General features: G+C 36.6%; 1 protein-coding gene across 2 annotated transcripts in view; it reads left to right on the forward strand.

Moving 5' to 3' along the window:
• The window catches only part of UGGT1 (UDP-glucose glycoprotein glucosyltransferase 1), a 110,954-nt gene that overhangs the window by 22,160 nt on the left and 70,881 nt on the right, over nucleotides 1-17,913 (forward strand). For both annotated transcript variants that reach the window (XM_028101260.2, XM_028101261.2), the window contains exons 6-15: nucleotides 114-288; nucleotides 1,428-1,524; nucleotides 2,684-2,762; nucleotides 4,952-5,052; nucleotides 5,649-5,748; nucleotides 6,891-6,951; nucleotides 12,244-12,335; nucleotides 13,912-14,062; nucleotides 14,697-14,816; nucleotides 16,079-16,164. In XM_028101260.2, the coding sequence (XP_027957061.1) occupies nucleotides 114-288; nucleotides 1,428-1,524; nucleotides 2,684-2,762; nucleotides 4,952-5,052; nucleotides 5,649-5,748; nucleotides 6,891-6,951; nucleotides 12,244-12,335; nucleotides 13,912-14,062; nucleotides 14,697-14,816; nucleotides 16,079-16,164 (1,062 nt within the window). The remainder of the gene's footprint in view (nucleotides 1-113; nucleotides 289-1,427; nucleotides 1,525-2,683; nucleotides 2,763-4,951; nucleotides 5,053-5,648; nucleotides 5,749-6,890; nucleotides 6,952-12,243; nucleotides 12,336-13,911; nucleotides 14,063-14,696; nucleotides 14,817-16,078; nucleotides 16,165-17,913) is intronic.

The raw sequence follows: 17,913 nt of genomic DNA on the forward strand, positions 1-17,913 counted from the left end.
GGTGTTGAATCACTATATTGTATACCTCAAACTAATATAGCACTATATGTTAACTAAATGGAATTGAAATAAAAACTGAAAAAAAGTTTTAAGCTTTTAATGTTTATTTTCAGACCCAAACCTTTATTGTTCAAAGGAGATCACAGATACCCCTCATCTAATCCTGAAAACCCAGTGGTGATTTTCTACTCTGAGATTGGTTATGAGGAATTTTATAATTTCCACCGCCAATTTATATCAAAAAGCAATGCAGGCAAAATCAATTATGTATTCAGACATTATATACTTGTAAGTATTGATTTATTTTAGAACTTTTATAAATGTTAATTTGCAGCATGACCTTAGCATGTAAGCTAATAATATTCCCCCTTTATAAAATTATTTGAACTACTTTTTATCATATCTGTTATTTGCACACAGGAGGTACTTTGCGTTTCTGAAGAAATATAAAACAATTATGCTTAAAAATGGCTTATAAAGTTTACATTGTATTTAGAAATGAACTCTGTAAATTATATTTTCTAGATTTAATGTGATCAGCATACTGTGAAACTGATTTTTTTTTTTTGAAACTGATTCTTAAATTCCGTTCCTTTCAAACCGTTTTTTTCATTTTGGAACGTTTTCATTTGATGGAAAAGGGAGGATTTCTAAAGAGATAAAAACAAGTGGAGTTGATTTAAAATTAAGTTTTTAAAATCTTTTGTAACATTTAGCATTTATATATATCTACATATATATAGATAGATAGATATATGTATGTATGTATGTAAACATATCAGCCTTTAAAGTTTCTGTGTCATAATAAGCTCAGTAAAATTGAGTGGTAAGTCCATACAAGTAAAATGAAATTTTTAAATGAAAATTTGTATGAATAGAAACAGATTTTTTTTTTTAATATCCAGTTTTTGGCAACTATTCTCCTTCCCCCTGCTTTCCGGGCTTTATTGCTGTTACTAAAGATTAAAATAGCTAAAGCGCCATCCTCATTCAGGATGATGGTAAGCCTGTGATAGTTGGTCAGCCCAAACCCTACCTGAAGACATTTAAATTTCAATTAAAAATGAACACATAACACACATGGTCCCAACAAAGTACTTCAGGGTTTGAAACCTCATCAGTTTTAAACCCTGCTATGTAGGCTCTGGAACTTTCTTTTCTTTTTCTCCATTTCTTCACATGGTTTGGCTACTTTTGCCCTGTCAGCTGTCCCTTCATCTGGTTTTGCTTCTACTTTGGAATTCCCATTGCCATAATTGTGGCAGGATACAAAATCTAAAGGAGGCTGGGATTCCCATGGAAGTTTAAATATACTTTGAGTGCATAATCCTGGGTGGTGGCTATGTGACATTAACATCCTCATGTCCTGTACACTGTGACATGTAAAGAACCAGATAGTAATGGTGGAATACTTACTCTGCTTGCAGAATCCCGGGAAGGAGCCTGTTTACCTCTCTGGCTATGGTGTGGAGTTGGCAATTAAGAGCACTGAGTACAAGGCCAAGGATGATACTCAGGTGAAAGGTGAATTTGTAAATTAAGACCAATGTGTTTTCTTTTCTTTAAATGTGAGTGAAAGGGAATTTGTTTCCTTAATGCAAAATAACAGATTTAGGAGTATGATGAACCTGTGTTTGAATTCTGGTTCTGTTACCTCTGAATTGGGTGATGTTAAGTGAATTCTGTAGGTCCTAAATTTTTTCTTTGTAAAGCGCAGATAATGGTATATGCCTCCTAAAGTATTTGTGAGGAGAAAATAAGATGTCTAAGTAAAGAAGGTAGCACAGTGTTTTTGCACAAAAAGTTCAATAATTGTAGCTGTTGTTATTGATGATATGTAGTTCACAGATAGCCATTGATATGTGACCCAGTGTGAAATCTTAAAACTATCTTATACTTAATGAATAATTTTGTGTTTTTTATTATTTTCTGCATTTGGAATAGTTTTTTTTTTTAATGGATATACTTCCTATCATGCTACCCTAGAGTTCTGAATTCATTATTTCAACCACAAGTTTTTTTTTTCTTCCAAAGATTTTATTTATTTGAGAGAGAGAGAGTGAGTGAAAGAATGAGCAGAAGGAGGGGCAGAGGGAGAGGAAGAAGCAGACTCCCTGTCAAGCAGGGAACCTGACATGGGGCTCCATCCCAGGACCCTTGGATCATGACCTGAGCCAAAGACAGATACTTAACCGACTGAGCCACCCAGGTGCCCTCAACCACAAGTTTTATGTGCAGTCTGTTTCTTCCTTATGCGCTCATTTTAATGATTGGTTTGAGTAAATGGAGGATAGTCTAGTATTTCATCATTTGTTCTCAATAATTATACTTAGGATTAAGTTGCTTAATTGCAGATTCTTCAGAATTTTGATACTGAAAAATCCACTGTTCATAATTTTAAGGGTATTAATTTTGAGCTTTTTAACATATAAAATTTTCCAAAGTGTAAAGAAAAAATCCATTTTTACTTTCTCCAGAACACAAGATATATTGAAAAACACATTTATTCTGTTTGTTTAAAAAAATACCCTGCAAAATGTTTGTTGAGGTAGTCAGTGCTTTAAATGGTATTATAATTTGAGGTGTTTCTAATTTGCTTTCCATTATTCAAATTTTATTAGGTTAATAACATTTTAATTTCCCTTCTAAACAATTAGACATGTATTTGCTTGTGCTTTTGTAGGAACTGAGGTAAACACCACAGTGATTGGTGAAAATGATCCCATTGATGAAGTTCAGGGGTTCCTCTTTGGAAAATTAAGGTATGGCATATTGTTTTGGGAAATGCCCTTATTCTCTTAAAGCTCCAGGCTTCCTCCCATTAATAAGCATCATCTTTCTCATTACTGTCCGAGTTACAGATCTCTCAGTAGTACTTTATATATGTAATCTGATACGAAGCAATTACCACTTCACTTACTGTATAGTTTATGATCTCCAGGTATCCGAAGCACATTATTATTAAATGATATTAAGGTGGCCTGCCTATGGCTTTAGTTGATTTCCGTTTCTGGGCCTTGCAGTTGATGACATAAAGTTACATTCCAGTTTTTGATTCACATAATAGGAACATCTAATTGTTTCACTCAATTTTTCTCAAGATAATAAAAAATATTTTAAGTGAGAGAGGTCATAGCTGTTTACTTAAGCTAAGCATAGCCTCAAACAATACAAAAAAGGTATATTCAGTTGAAATATATTAGACTTTCCTTTATATGAAAGAGGATAAAAGATGCTTTCTTGAAGAAAATTTCATAGGCATTTTATGGAAGTATCATAGAAATTTATAGCTGAAAATTCTTCTTAGTTGTTATTTTAAATGTTGTAGTTATTTCTATTATGCCTTGATAATTGTTTAGAGTCTTGAATAGTTATTTTTCTATTAAGCCTTGAAAATTGTTTAGAGCCCTGAATTCTGCTTTATCTGGAAATCTTAATTAGGACAGCCCCAGTGAGGTTTTTCGGCTTTTGTGTTTTTGTTTGTTTGGGCTTTTTTGTTGTTGTTGTTGTTGGTAAAGGAATGGATCCTGAAGATATATGTATAGGTCCAGTTTCATATACTTGAGCTTTAATATTTGGCGCAGTGAAATGACTTAATCAGGCTAACAGGTTAGCAGAGATGACTCAGTTCATGTTGAATTTCTGTGCACAAGTTCAGTTCATCCTATGCATATGCATGTTTCTTTGTGTTTAACATCAGTTTGGGCCTCATTAGTATGCAGTCAAATTCCATTTTTATTGAACCCAGGTTTTCAGAATCTCTTCATATTCATGTTTTTTATGTTTGCTTTTTGGATAGCATTATGATCTTATGTATTTAGAGCACAGAGCTAGTATGTAGAGTATTGAAGACATTTTCTTTTGTGGACATTCAGAATAGTTATTTAGCTATCTAAAGTAATGGGACCATTTTCTGATATTTTTATCATGAAGAAGATTTTGTAGTAACTGATTGAAAATGAATTGGTCAGAAGGTGAAGAATCTGAGTAAATATTTTACTTTATATGGCATTTAAGAAATTTTGAGTTTCTAGCATTTAAAGGAACAGAATTACTCTACCAGCCATCTGTTGTCTGATCTAAATGATACATATCTGCGTCTTATAACTTCTGTTTTACTAGCTTTAAATAGAATGTACTATATTTCAAGATGTAACTAAAGGAAACCCAATAATCTTGGTTAGCTTAAGTTGTATTATTCATGTGATTAAAGGATTTATGAGCATGGAGCTGAAAGAAATCCATTTTGGGACTGGCAGCGATATATTTCCAGTTTTATTTTGAGAAACTAGGAAAATTAGTAAAGTATGGAAAATAATAGAACGTACACATGTACTTAACACCCACAATTGATGGTTGTAATCATACTTGCTTTTCGGTTCCAAAGAACTCTTTATCAAGTTTGTTTCCAACATACGCCTTCTTTTACTTAAAAAAAAAAAAGGGTAAAACACTACAGGTAGAGTTGGGGTCCCCTTTTCCCCCATTTTCAGTCCCATTCCCCCTCCCTGACACAGAGAATCACTATTGTAGTGATTCATTTTTTTAATCTGTAAATTTTATGGTTTTTAAAATTGTAATTTTCTATATTAGCTTATTTTTTTTTAAAGATTTTATTTGAGAGAAAGAACACGAGTAGGGGGAGGGGCAGAGGGGAAAGCAGACTCCCCACTGAGCAGGGAGCCTGCAGGGCTCCGATGCAGGGCTCCATCCCAGGACTCTGGGATCATGACCTGAGCTGAAGGCAGTCACTTAACCGACTGAGCTGCCCAGGCGCCCCTATATTAGCTTATTTTTAAGAAAAATAATTATGCTTTAATATTTTTCCTATATTGTAGGAATTTTCTTATTGCTAAGGGGAAAATTATGAAGATAAAATTGGAGCCGTCTTCTGAGTGTGCTTTGAGAAGGGAAAGACAGGTTAATAAGACTGATTTTATGTTTCTTTTAGAGACCTGCACCCTGACCTGAAGGGGCAGTTGAAAGAACTCAGAAAACATCTTGTGGAAAGCACCAATGAAATGGCACCTTTAAAAGTTTGGCAGTTGCAAGGTAGTAAACATGTAGAGGAATCACTGGCCTACTTTTTGACTAAATTTTATGGTATTAAAAAAAATGTAGAATTTGAAATTAATGTTATCTATTTGCCAGATTCTGAAGTTACCACAGATTTTCAATATAGAGGCATTAATTATGATTAATCAGAAAAGAAAGGAAGTCCTTTTGGAGATAGTTAACACTATGCAGAAGTAGATATAAAAATGAGTGCCAGATCTTTATCTGTGTAAACAGATACATAAGTGGGTAATAGTACAAACAAGTTTGTCTTAGTCTTTATGTTTATATTAAAGTTTCTTGAACAGTGTATATGTTGAATGTTAAAGACATTAACATGGCAGGATATATTTTAGCTTTTCTGGTCCAAAGATCTAGTTATCACAGTATTTTTTTTCAACATAATTTACTAAAGTCTTTTGCTCTACTTTGTGGGGACCTATGAAGTGAATAAAACCTGAAATTAAATCATGAGCACACTCTGAAATGGTTGCATTCTCAATTACCAAGAAAATTGTGAGAAAGAAATTTTTTTTCTTATTTCTCTTTGCATTAGATTAATGCACTTTAAATTGTATTTGACCTTGTTGCAGATCTCAGTTTCCAGACTGCTGCCCGAATCTTGGCTGCTCCTATTGAATTAGCTTTGGTAGTTATGAAGGATCTTAGTCAAAATTTTCCTACCAAAGCCAGGTAATAAAGAGTAAGGCTCTGACACATTTTTCTCTTTGACACATACATAATTATCTTCATGTGTACATGCAAAATGAGGTGAGTAAAATATGAAAATGCTTAGAAAATTAAAGTTTTACTACCAGTACCATACTGCTAATGATGCTGTCTTTTTGGGAAGATGGCACTACCATACATTGTGTGGTTGGAGAGACCCATCTAGCTTGTGTCCTTGGCTCTGCCACTTGCTAGTTGCATGATGTTTGCAAATAAGCAACCTCTCTTTACCTCACTTCCTCAGCAGTAAAATGGAAATAATGATACCTACATGTCAGGATTGGATGAGTTAACAAAATCTGATGTCTGCAGATATAACTAATTTAGGGTCTGGCATGGACTATAATGTTTTGTTCCTGAAGGGTTTTATATACATCATCTTATTCAAACTTGATGAGGAAAATGAGTTCTAGAGGCTTTTTCATGGTGACACAATAAGATTTTGAATGCAGCTTTTTTTGATACTGCTTTCAGTTGTATAATGGTCCTCCACATCTTCTAAATAAATGATTTTAAAAGCCAAATTTTTAGAGACTAATGACTTAAATGGTTGTCAGTGTTTTTCTTGAATAACTGAACAAGGTGTTTTGACTTCTGATGTGAGATATTTTATAAATAAGTTTGTTTATTTGATTAGTCTTGGAAAATATTTCTTAGGACTTATAAATCATATAGTACATTCTCATTTAGTTCAGCAGGCTATTGAAGATATACATGTAGGATTACAGCTCCACCAAAAGTGCTCAAATAGTATGAGGAGTCTTTCACCTTAATTTAACATTAGCCTTTAGCCTGTGAACAGTAAAGATCATATATAGGAATAGAGTTACACATACTTAACCTAAGATCTTGGGGATAACTGCACTTGCTTTAAAATGCTGCTACAACTGCTACTTTTCTGTGGCATCATATCTTGTAGTAAAATGAAAATATACGTACACCTGAATGGAGAAATGTATTTAATTATTTGTGAAGGTGAAGGTTTTTTTTTTTCTTTTAGTTTTTTGTAATGTATTGAGCAATGTGTTGTTTTATATGTAAATATAGGGAAACTGAAGACATATCAAATGTTAAACTAAACACTAATAACATTTTTATTTCTTTAGAGCAATAACAAAAACAGCAGTGAGTTCAGAACTTAGAACCGAAGTGGAAGAGAATCAGAAGGTATTACCCAGTGAAAAATCACTATTTTCTTTTCTGTTTTGTATTGTATCTTTAAAGATGAGGAAATCTGAGTTACATCAGTGACATTTAACAGTTTTACAGTTAAATTGCATCTTTTAGTAAAGATGGTGGTGTTTTATTTCTGTAATCATTTTTTATATTTTTAATTTTAAAAAATTTTTTTATTGTTATGTTAATCACCATATATCACATCATTAGTTTTTGATGTAATGTTCCATGATTCATTGTTTCTTCATAACACCCAGTGCTCCATGCAGAATGTGCCCTCTTTAATACCCATCACCAGGCTAACCCATCCCCCTACCCTCCTCCCCTCTAGAACCCTCAGTTTGTTTTTCAGAGTCCATCATCTCTCATGGTTCCTCTCCCCCTCTGACTTACTCCCCTTCATTCTTCCTCTCCTGTTATCTTCTTCTTTTTCTTTTTTTTTTTTAATATGTTGCATTTATATTTTTAATTTTTAATCAGAGTTGAATATGAATATAATTCAAACATCAGGGGTGCCTGGGTGGCTCAGTTGATTAGGTGTCCGACTCTTGATTTTGGCTCAGGTCATGATCTAGGGGTCCTGGGATCAAGCCCCATGTCAGGCTCTGCACCCAGTGTGGAGTCTACTTGTCCCTCTTCCACTGCTCCTCTTCCCACTCCTGCTTGCTTGTGCGTGTGCTCTCTCTCTCTCAAATAAATAAATAAAATCTTTAAAAAAAAAAAAATCAGATGGTGCCACCACTTTGTTTAGATAAACAGCATCCTCATAATATGACTTCCTCCCTGTTTTGTCCCCCTTATTAGAAGTATCTGCTTTCAACACTTAGCTAATTGTTTTGATATTTATCCCCAGATTTTTAGCAAGTTTGAACTGGTACGGTGTTTTCCAGTTTCAATCTTATGCCTTGGCCTCCATTACAAGGATGAAGTTTAACTTTCTTTCACTGCCCCTCACCCCTATGTCTGCCATTACTCCATATTGGTACTTCCCTGTCTTTCCAATTTCTCTGTATATTTTTGTGATTTCATCGATTTTTGTTCTGCTCCACTGTGGTCTGGTGGTTCTTTATGTCTAGGGCATACCAGTTATCCTGGGACCTTGCTTTAATCTCTTTTGTTGGATCTCCTGTTCTTGGATTCCAGGTCTTCTTTGTTTTTGGTTTACTCCCTTATTTTGGTGTAGCACATCATTCTTCATGAGAAGAGTTACATGTGAGGTAAATTTCAGACTCTGAGAAATCAAATTTCTGATTTCTGTTTTTTTTTTTTAAAGATTAATTTATTTGCGAGAGAGAGAGAAAACACAAGCAGGGAGGAGGGGCAGAGGGAGAGGGAGAAGCAGTCTCCCCACTGAGCAGGGAGCCTGATGTGGGGCTCGATACCAGGACCCTGGGACCATGTCCTGAGCTGAAGGCAGACGCTTAACTGACAGCCACCCAGGCATTCCTCCATTTCTGTTTTTATTGATATCTTGGCTGGGTATAGAATTCTAGACTGGAAGTCATTTAGAAGTTTTGTTACCGGACCAAAGTGGGTCTGCTCCTTGGTGAGTAGTAAGACAGAGACTATACCAGGTAGAGTTGCCTTCAGAGGTCATCTTTATTTGTATAAATAGGGAGATCACAGGGAATAATTTCCAAAGCCATGACTATTCCAATAGGGGTAGGCTGCCTCCTTTTATTAGGGTTTGGGATGACTATTCCCCAAACTGGGGACTTTAACATTATAATGAGGCTGAGGAAGGAACACTTTCTGATTATCTGCACAGGTGTCATGCATCATCCTCAAGTTTCTTTCTCTGTTCCAGCAATTTGTTAGTTTCTAAAAGATGAAATTGACAGACTGAACCTTTTAGGAGTTTCCTGAGTTCAGTAGGTCAGTCCTGAGTTTAGGGGGGGTCAAGGGTGACAGTTTGAAGGCATTGCTTCTTGGAATTTTGGTTTCTATTATGGATACTGAGAAATCTGAACCCTTGGTATGAGATCGGTTTTTTCTTTCCAGAATCATTCAGGATCTTTTCTTCAGCCCTATAATCTGAAATTTCACAATGCTGTGCCTTTTAAGAAAATCTCTGTACTGTTGGGTGAATGGTGGCCCCTCCAAATCTGGAAAACAATTTCCTTTAGTTTTGGGAAATTTGCTTGAATTATTTCTTTGCCTCATTCCCTCTGGTTTCTCTTTTTTGTTTTCCTGGAATTCTTCATTTTTAAGGTATTGCATCTCCTCGACTAGTTTGTCCTAATTAAAAAATGCATTTTATTTCTTATTTTCCAGTTCTTTTATGTTTTATTTTTAAACTTTCTGGGAAAGATTTTCAACTCCTTTGTTGATATTTTTCCTTCAGTTTTCAAATCTTTAATTTCCAAGGGTTATTGTTCTTAGATTCCTCTTTTTATGGTGTTCTTCTATCTTTCTGAAGCTATCAGTGGTGCATGTGTATGTTTTCTTCTATTTACTTAAAAATTTCCATTTATTTATTTATTTTTAAGATTTTATTTATTTATTTGACAGAGAGAGACACAGTGAGAGAGGGAACACAAGCAGGGGGAGTGGGAGAGGGAGAAGCAGGCTTTCCTGCTGAGCAGGGAGCCCGATGCGGGGCTTGATCCCAGGACCCTGAGATCATGACCTGAGCCGAAGGCAGACGCTTAACGACTGAGCCACCCAGGCGCCCCTGTTTTCTTCTCTCTCACACCATCTGTTTCCTCTTAAGTTGACTTTCTTTTTGTCTTGGTCTCTTGTTTTTAACGTTAGAGGCTTTCCTTACATGTTTGGTGATCTGCTGCTCATATTGAAGAGAATGAGGCAATAATGAGCTGATGGGAAGCCTTAAGAATGAGGCTTTTGACTGTAGGCTCTCCTGGTATGACAATTTCCTAGTTCACCCCAGTTCACCCTCAGGTGTCAGTATCCTGATACCTTTCCTCTTGAGCTGTTCAGTCTCCAGAAAAGGATCTTCTGATCTTCTGCCTGGACGGTGAAGTCTGGCTGCCTGAATGGAACTTCCACCCAGTCCCCAGTTTTCATTGAGGGGTCGCTGCCCTCAGCTGTGCTTCATTTCCCCAAGTTCCCAGATTCTCTCTTTCACTCTTTCCAGGGAATTTTCCTCCATTTTTCTGGAGTACAGGGAGTCATGACAGCAGTTACCTTACTGTGTGAAATCAGCAGGGGAGTCTGAGGGCTCTTATCTTTAAAAGGCTGTCCATCAGAACTCATTTTCTAGCCTAGTGATTACCCCCTCATACATGTGTTCTTTGTGCTGTCAATTCTTGAGCCTTTTGAAGAGTTCCACAGGATAACTTGTGGTTTCCGTTGGCTTGCCATTCAGCTTTCTTGGGGTTGCTAAGACAGTTACTGTTCATGCCTTTCCTTTCCACCTTCCAAAATTAATTGCCCTTTTTCTTTTTTGTTCTCTTTGTTGTTGTGGATTTATAACTTTATAAAAGTCCCTTTTTAAAAAACTGACATTTCAACAGAGTTTCAGGAGGGAAAAAAAATGCTTGTGTTCAGTCTACTAACTTTACCCCAGATTTTTTAAACCTTTACATGTGAGATATTAATTAAATAGATCTGAGGACTAAGTAAACCAAATTTATCTCAAATATTTACTAAGTTGAAGAAACCTTATTAACAGTTTTTATTTACTTTATTTTTGATTTCCAGAATAATAGTACCAATACTTAAGCCTTTTTCCCCCACAAGAGAACAAAACATTAAATTATATAGATTGTAGTATTTCCTGGATTCTTTTTTTTTATTAAATATTTTGTTAAAGTATAAAACACAAAAACATACAACACATGCAAAAATGTGCACAAATCCTCTATCTTTAGTGTGATGAATTTTCACAAAGTGAACTTTGCTCTGTTACCAGCACCCAGATTTTGAAATAGATAGGAGTCGTGTTTAGCAGCTCAGAATCAGTGTTTCTTACAGTCAGAAGGGTATACAGCCTGGTTGTCAGTGGACATGGATGTTTTTCTTTCCCATTTAAGAAATTCCATTTCTGATTTGATGCAACTCTCCATTTTCCCCTTATTTTATCTGCAATTTAATCCTTGCAGGGCAAAGAAGCAGAAGCTGTGGCTTCCTCGTCGTTTTATGCTTTACCCATGCAATACTGGACCTTAAAGTTTACTTCTCTTAGTCTGCTGACTCCTGGGAAATGAAGGGAGCTCAACAGTCCCTGTCCTTCGTGTTCCTGTGAGAGCTAAGGACTTAAGTTCTGTCCCTAGTATCTGAGTAGTTTTTTCCCTTTGCTGTGTGGATTAGCTCCCTGTGGTGTGGAATATGAATAGTAGTCCCAGTTTCCTTGGAAGGAAAGAGTAATTAAATGGAAAGATAGAAGTCAGCAGAAGCTACAGCATGGCATCCAAGCAGTGTGTCTGATGGGTCAGGCAGGTCTGAAGGGCTGCAGGGACTGCACAGTCACCCGTGTGTCAGGGAACCACTGTCTCAGGGAGCAGCAGTTGAAGGCCCCATGGAGACCAGGTCTTGGACAGTTAGGTGCATGTGGGTGCTGTCTCCAGGGCAGCAACTCAGTTTCTTAGTGTGCCTTAGTTTGAAGGTTTAAGGGAGGTGTGGGTCTTGAAACCCTTTTAGATTAGATCCCTGGAGTTCATCAAGAAGGCCCAGCTGTTAGTGACTGCTATCACCACCTTGGTTGGCATCACAAACAGTAAATAGTAAAAGAAGTCACCTTTTATGAAAATGACCCTCAGCACTTGGCTTATTTAATCAATCTCCCTCATCCTCCTTCCTCCAACATTATGGGAAATAGTTGTATTGATCGTAGTTGGAAGGAGGAAAGGGAGGAGAGGTGTATTTCACATGAAACAGTAGTTTCATTACAATGTAGTAAATGCTAAGAATGGTCTGTGGGGTACATAAAAGGAAATCTTAACCCAGCCTTAGGGTTTCCTATAATAAATAAGAGGATGCAACATTTGTACATATACTAAAGTCAGAAACATGGAAATTTTTTTTTTTTAAAGGTAAGGTTTTTTTTTTTTTTTTTTAAAGATTTTTGTTTATTTAACAGAGAGAGACACAGCGAGAGAGGGAACACAAGCAGGGGGTAGTGGGAGAGGGAGAAGCAGGCTTCCCGCGGAGCAGGGAGTCCGATGTGGGGCTCGAACCCAAGACCCTGGGATCACGACCTGAGCCGAAGGCGGACATTCAACGACTGAGCCACCCAGGCACCCCTGAAACATGGAAATTTTTGTTAAACATTCTCTTCTGCTCCTTAACTTTTTTTTTTTTTTTTTTTTTTTAATATTTTAGTATTTCAAAGGAACTTTAGGATTACAGCCTGGAGATTCCGCCCTGTTTATCAATGGACTTCATATTGATTTAGATACACAGGATATATTCAGGTATGGATAATATTTTTTATTCTCTGAAAAGGTTTTGTAATGTTAGCTTCTTATAGCATGTTCAGATTGTTTTTCCTACTTGACGTGGCATGTTGCAAAGCCTAATAGCTTACCAGGTGGAGTGAGTAATGAGTCCTGAGTCATGAGTGGATGACTGGGATGACACAATAATACTGTCATTTGTTATTATAATGTACTTTCAAGACCTTGGACATTGAAGGCCTAAGTGTCTTTCGAGGATGCCCTTTTAGAGCTATAGTTTTCCTCTTATCCATAAAAAAAGAGAGAGTGCGAGTGGGTTCTTTTACTTATGGAAACAGTGTGCAGTATGTTTATCCAAAATGCTGCCTCTGCCTCCCGTGTCTCAGAAGGTGTTCCATCTTACATATATTATTTGAATATCTAGGGACGCCTGGGTGGCATAGTTGGTTAAGTAGCTGACTGTTGGTTTTGGCTCAGGTCATGATCTCAGAGTAGTAATCTTGAGAGTCGTGAGATTGAACCCCATGTGGAGTCTGCTTGGGTTTCTCTTTCCCTCTCCCTTTGTCCCTCCCTTGCTCTCTCTCTCCTTTCTCTCTCAAATGGATAAATACATCTTAAAAAAAAAAAGAGTATCTATCTCTTTGTATTGTTAAAATATAGTTCAGGACTAACTTGCTCTAAATTGACCTTATGAATTTTGAGGGGGGGTGGATAGTTAGGTAGAATTCAGATTTTGTCCTTGGAATTAAGATTGACACAGTTGACACTGTGGCTTCATAATAGTGAAAACAAAAGCTACTGCTAATGCTTCAGAAGAATGGGTTGCCCCAATAAGATATTTTAATTGAGCCTTTTATGTCCTACTGCTTTTCAGAGCTAGTAAAAAAATGGTGTGGATGCTTTAAAAAGATTGCCCAGATTTGTAATTTTTTTTTAAGTAAAAAATATGTGCCTATCTCTTTAATTTTTCAGAGTTTACAAATTGATTACTTGCTTATTTTAACAGTTTTAAGTGATAGACGGATAAAAGAACTAAGAAAAGGAGAGTCTTCATTCTGGCTTCTTATTTCTTTTTCCTTCCCATCTTTTCTACTTTCCCTAGCAAACCTTTACGTTGGGTATAAATTCTTCCAGACCTTTTACTGTGGTTGTATATGTGTGCATCTTGTAAATTGACACTGATGTTGTAACCTATGTTAAATCTATATAATGTAGTTTTTAAAATAAATTTTTAATTATGAGATAATTGTAGATTTATGTAGAGATAATACAGAGAGGTTACCATAGTTTTTTTTTTAAAACATGCAGTGCAAAATTCAGATGAGGATTATTTCATCCTCAAATTGTGTATTTATATTTAGAGATAATTTTATACCTGATAGATACATTGATAAGTTTAATAAGAAGCAAGTCCTACCTACTTCGTTCTCTATATTTTGACGAGATGAAGCAAGGGGAAGAGCTCCCTTTTTTGATTTCTCGGCTAGTTTGAACAGGGCATTGAATTTGAAATGATAAATCTTTTCATGGTGAGGTTTTTTTTTGTGTGTTTTTTTTTTAAACTTTTTCTACTAAATACCTTTTTTCCCCCCAGTCTGTTTGATATATTGAGGAATGAAGCTCGGGTAATGGAGGGTCTGCATAGATTGGGAATAGAAGGCCTTTCTCTGCATAATGTTTTGAAACTGAACATCCAGCCCTCTGAGGCCGACTATGCTGTAGACATCCGGAGTCCTGCTATTTCAGTAGGTATTCTGTTGGAGTGTCCAAGGGGCACTGGCATTTTGTTACAGTTTTCTCATTGTGTTTTGTGCATATATGTGAGAATTTATTTGGGGCATATACCTAGAACTAGAATACTTCTCTAAAGTGACTGTTTTCTTCTCTAAAGTGACTATTCCAGGCACCAGCATTGGGTGAGAGTTCTAATTGCTCTATACCCTTGCCTATTCTTGGATATTGACAAACTTTAAAATTTAATGATTGTGAAATTTCACTGTGGTTTTGGTTTCTAATCCTCAGATTACTAGTGAAGATGTACATCTTTACTTGTGTTAATTGCCCTGTTGAATTTCCTCTGTAAATTTCTTCATATCAGTAGCTTATTTTCTTTTCTCATATGTTGCGGACCTTTTTTTATTGATATGTTAGATTTCTATACATGGTCTTGATACTAGTCCTTTATTGGTTTTGTAGGTTGCAAATATCTTCTGTGGCTTGTGTTTTAGTCACTCATTTTTCTACTTGATCTTTGTATTTTTGAAAATGGTCTTTCCCATGTGATTCTCCTTAAAATCATTTCAAGTTTTACTGTTATTTCTGGTATTTTTACTAATAGTGACTAAAGTATATGCACCATGATGTGCATTTTTTTCCTAGTGGATCAACAACTTGGAGGTTGACAGCAGATACAATTCATGGCCTTCTAGTCTACAAGAGTTGCTTCGACCCACCTTTCCTGGTGTTATCCGGCAGATCAGGAAAAACTTGCATAACATGGTGAGTAAAACTGCTTATTGTCTGGTGATGAGCTCTGTTTCTCCCTTGCCCTCTCCCCTACCTTTAAGCCATATCTAGACTGTTCATTTCTCCCCTGTACTAGCTGCTTCTCCCATCACTATCACCACTAAATGTGTTCTTCTACCTCCATATTCAAACTGAAGGGTTTTTAAATGTATTGATCATGTGTGAGGCTGTGAGATGTCACAGTAGCAATACTGCCTCCATCAGCTTGTAAAGAAATGTTCCTCATCCTTAACCTGAAAGTTTAGGCCATGTTGTTTTAGTTTTTTAAGTTTTATTTTAGAGAGAGAGAGCGCAAGTGAGCATGCGAGCAAGAACAGGGAGAGGGGCAGAGGGAGAAAGAGGGAGAGAGAATCTTAAGCAGACTCTGCACTGAGCATGGAGCCTGACGTGGGGCTCGACCTCATGACCCTGAGATCACAGCCTGAGCCGAAATGGAGAGTCAGACACTTAACCAACTATGCAGCCCAGGGCCCCTTATTTTAGTTTAAAGATAGTTTTACTCAGAAGATGAATATGCTACTACTCTTTTCCTTTAATATCTTAATCTCTAAAACTTAAATAAATCTTTCTGTGAGCTCCTACTTGTTATTCCTTATTTCACTGCTTTAGAGAGAGAGAGGAGGAGTTTTCTTAGTTGGCCCTCTTTTTCCCTGTCATTTCTTCTTTTCCCACCATTTATTCTTAAAGAGATTGGGGGCAGGTCTCCTTCCCCAGAACGTGCAAGGGAAACTGCCCTCTATACTTGTCTCACTTTTGAAACCACTTTTTTCCTTCCTGGTCAAAATTTCATTCTCTTTTTCTTACTATATATCTGAACTTTATTAAACGGGGTTATATATGTATTTAAAGCACATCATGAGATCTTAATACATGATAGCTATTATTGTGATCTAAAAATTGAGTTTTAAATGAATTCTTAATTCAGAAATGCTTAGAAATGAATACACAGAAAAGATAATCTCAGTTTTCTAAGGTAGGAGAGTTCATAAAACTTGGGTTTTTTTAGGTGTAGTAAAACTATGGATGTTAGTAATCTGGAACACAGTTCCCATGTTATTAGCAGAATATCATGAGAGTACTGCATTGTTTTGAACATTAAGGAGGGAAACTGCTGTTTGTGTAACTCCTCTTTCATGTGGTTCAGAGTTGCTGGAAGTACAAAGTGTAACAGCATTTTTATGTGACATTAGAATAAATTTCATTTTATGTGTTCCGTTCCCCCTTCCCCTTTATAGGTTTTCATAGTTGATCCTGCTCATGAGACCACAGCAGAGTTGATTAACACAGCTGAGATGTTCCTCAGTAATCATATACCACTAAGGTAACACTGGTATTGATTGAATGATATATATCTAATTAGCAGAGGTTTTGTCATTCTTAAATGCAAGTCTGGTGCTACTGGATAATTAATAGTCGGATCATTAATGGCAGTTGTATCTTTTGTTTAAGTATGAAGCAGTATCTTTTGGGGTAGAAAATTTGATTCTCGATGAATAAAAGCTTACCACCATTGAATTATTAATAAATAGATCATGTAAAAATAGTTTGTGGTCTCAGCTTGCTTCCCAGTGAAAGGGAATTTTCCTAGGTAAGTGTCCACATCACAAAGCCTATTTCTGCTTTTACTGGAGATAAAGAGCTTTGCCAACAACTTTTTTTGACTGGCAAGGACTAAATGTACCTGTAGCTTTTTGTAGATGCAGACATACTTCTTTTATTTGCATTGCCAAATCTACCAACAGGGTACTTGAATGGCTGGATTTTTCACTGTGCTTTTTTAAGAACAGCATTTTAATGCTTTACAAATGCATGCTAAGATATTTTCACTTATATTCTTTTTTTTAAAGATTTAAAGAGAGAGAGAGAGAGAGTGAGAGATTGAGATCACGCGCAAGGGGGAAGGGTAGAGGGAGAGGCAGACTCCCCACTGAGCAGGGAGCCCGATGTGGGACTCGATCCCAGGACCCTGGGATCATGACCTGAGCCGAAGGCAAACGCTTAACCCATTGAGCTACCCAGGCGCCCATTTTCACTTATATTCTGAGTAATGTCGACCAAAATCTGAATTCTTAGAAAACATGAAAATAGAGAAGAAGAAAAGTCTAGCTAACAAATGTAGTGTGTTCTGTGCCCAGCACTGAGCTAAATGCTGTGGATAGTATCTAAGCTGTATTCCTACCTTCTTGGAAAAAATACTGTTCATACTTTCAGACACTTTAAGAAAATATTTGATCAGATGCTAGGTTATATCCTAGTCATAGTGCTTTAGAATTTTAGGGAAGTAAAAGATTATGAACTAAGATATTTGGGAGGGACAAAGGTTTCATGGAACAGTTGGATATTAGTTAAGCTTTGAAGAAAATAGAGGGTTTTTATTGATGGAAAAGTAGAGATTTTTTTTAGTGAAATTTTTCATGTAAAACATGCATACCCGACTGAACTACTGGATTGCAGCCAGAGCTATATTTTGATGAAAAGAGAAATAAAAGAACACAGAAGTTGGCCCATGGTACACGATGGGCACTGAGTAAATATTTATTGAATTTCATTGAGGGACAAGAAGAGGGAATGTGGTTTTCACATTGTGAGGGTAGGTGAGAATACACTTACTGGCAGTAGAGAGGAGTATTGGCATACATAGTTGGTGGAGAGACCCAAGGCAGACTGGCTATTGTTTTAGTCTTTGTTTCCTTTGATGTGGTACACCAAGGTGTTGACAGGGGCTGAGGAGAGGAGGGGACAAATCTGGAAGACTCCCTAGTGGTACTTGATAAGAGACTGGGCCTGAGAGAAACAGAAGTCTGAAGGGGCCTAGCTAACAGAAAAACTCTGATGCCCTTTCTAGAAATTGGAAACGTGGAAAGGGGAGTTCCTTTGTGAGGAGATACTTAGCTCTTATTATTATTATTTTTTTTAAGATTTTTATTTATTTGTCAGAGAGAGAGAGAGAGAGCACAAGCAGGGGGAGCAGCAGAGGGAGAGGGAGAAGCAGGCTCCTCACTGAGCAAGGAGCCTGATGTGGGACTCAATCCCAGGACCCTGGGATCATGACCTGAGCTGAAGGCAGATG

The sequence above is a fragment of the Eumetopias jubatus genome, unplaced genomic scaffold (assembly GCF_037043125.1).
Source record: "Eumetopias jubatus isolate StellerSeaLion01/CBP00866 unplaced genomic scaffold, mEumJub1_p1.0 scaffold_3, whole genome shotgun sequence".
NCBI lineage: Eukaryota > Metazoa > Chordata > Mammalia > Carnivora > Otariidae > Eumetopias > Eumetopias jubatus.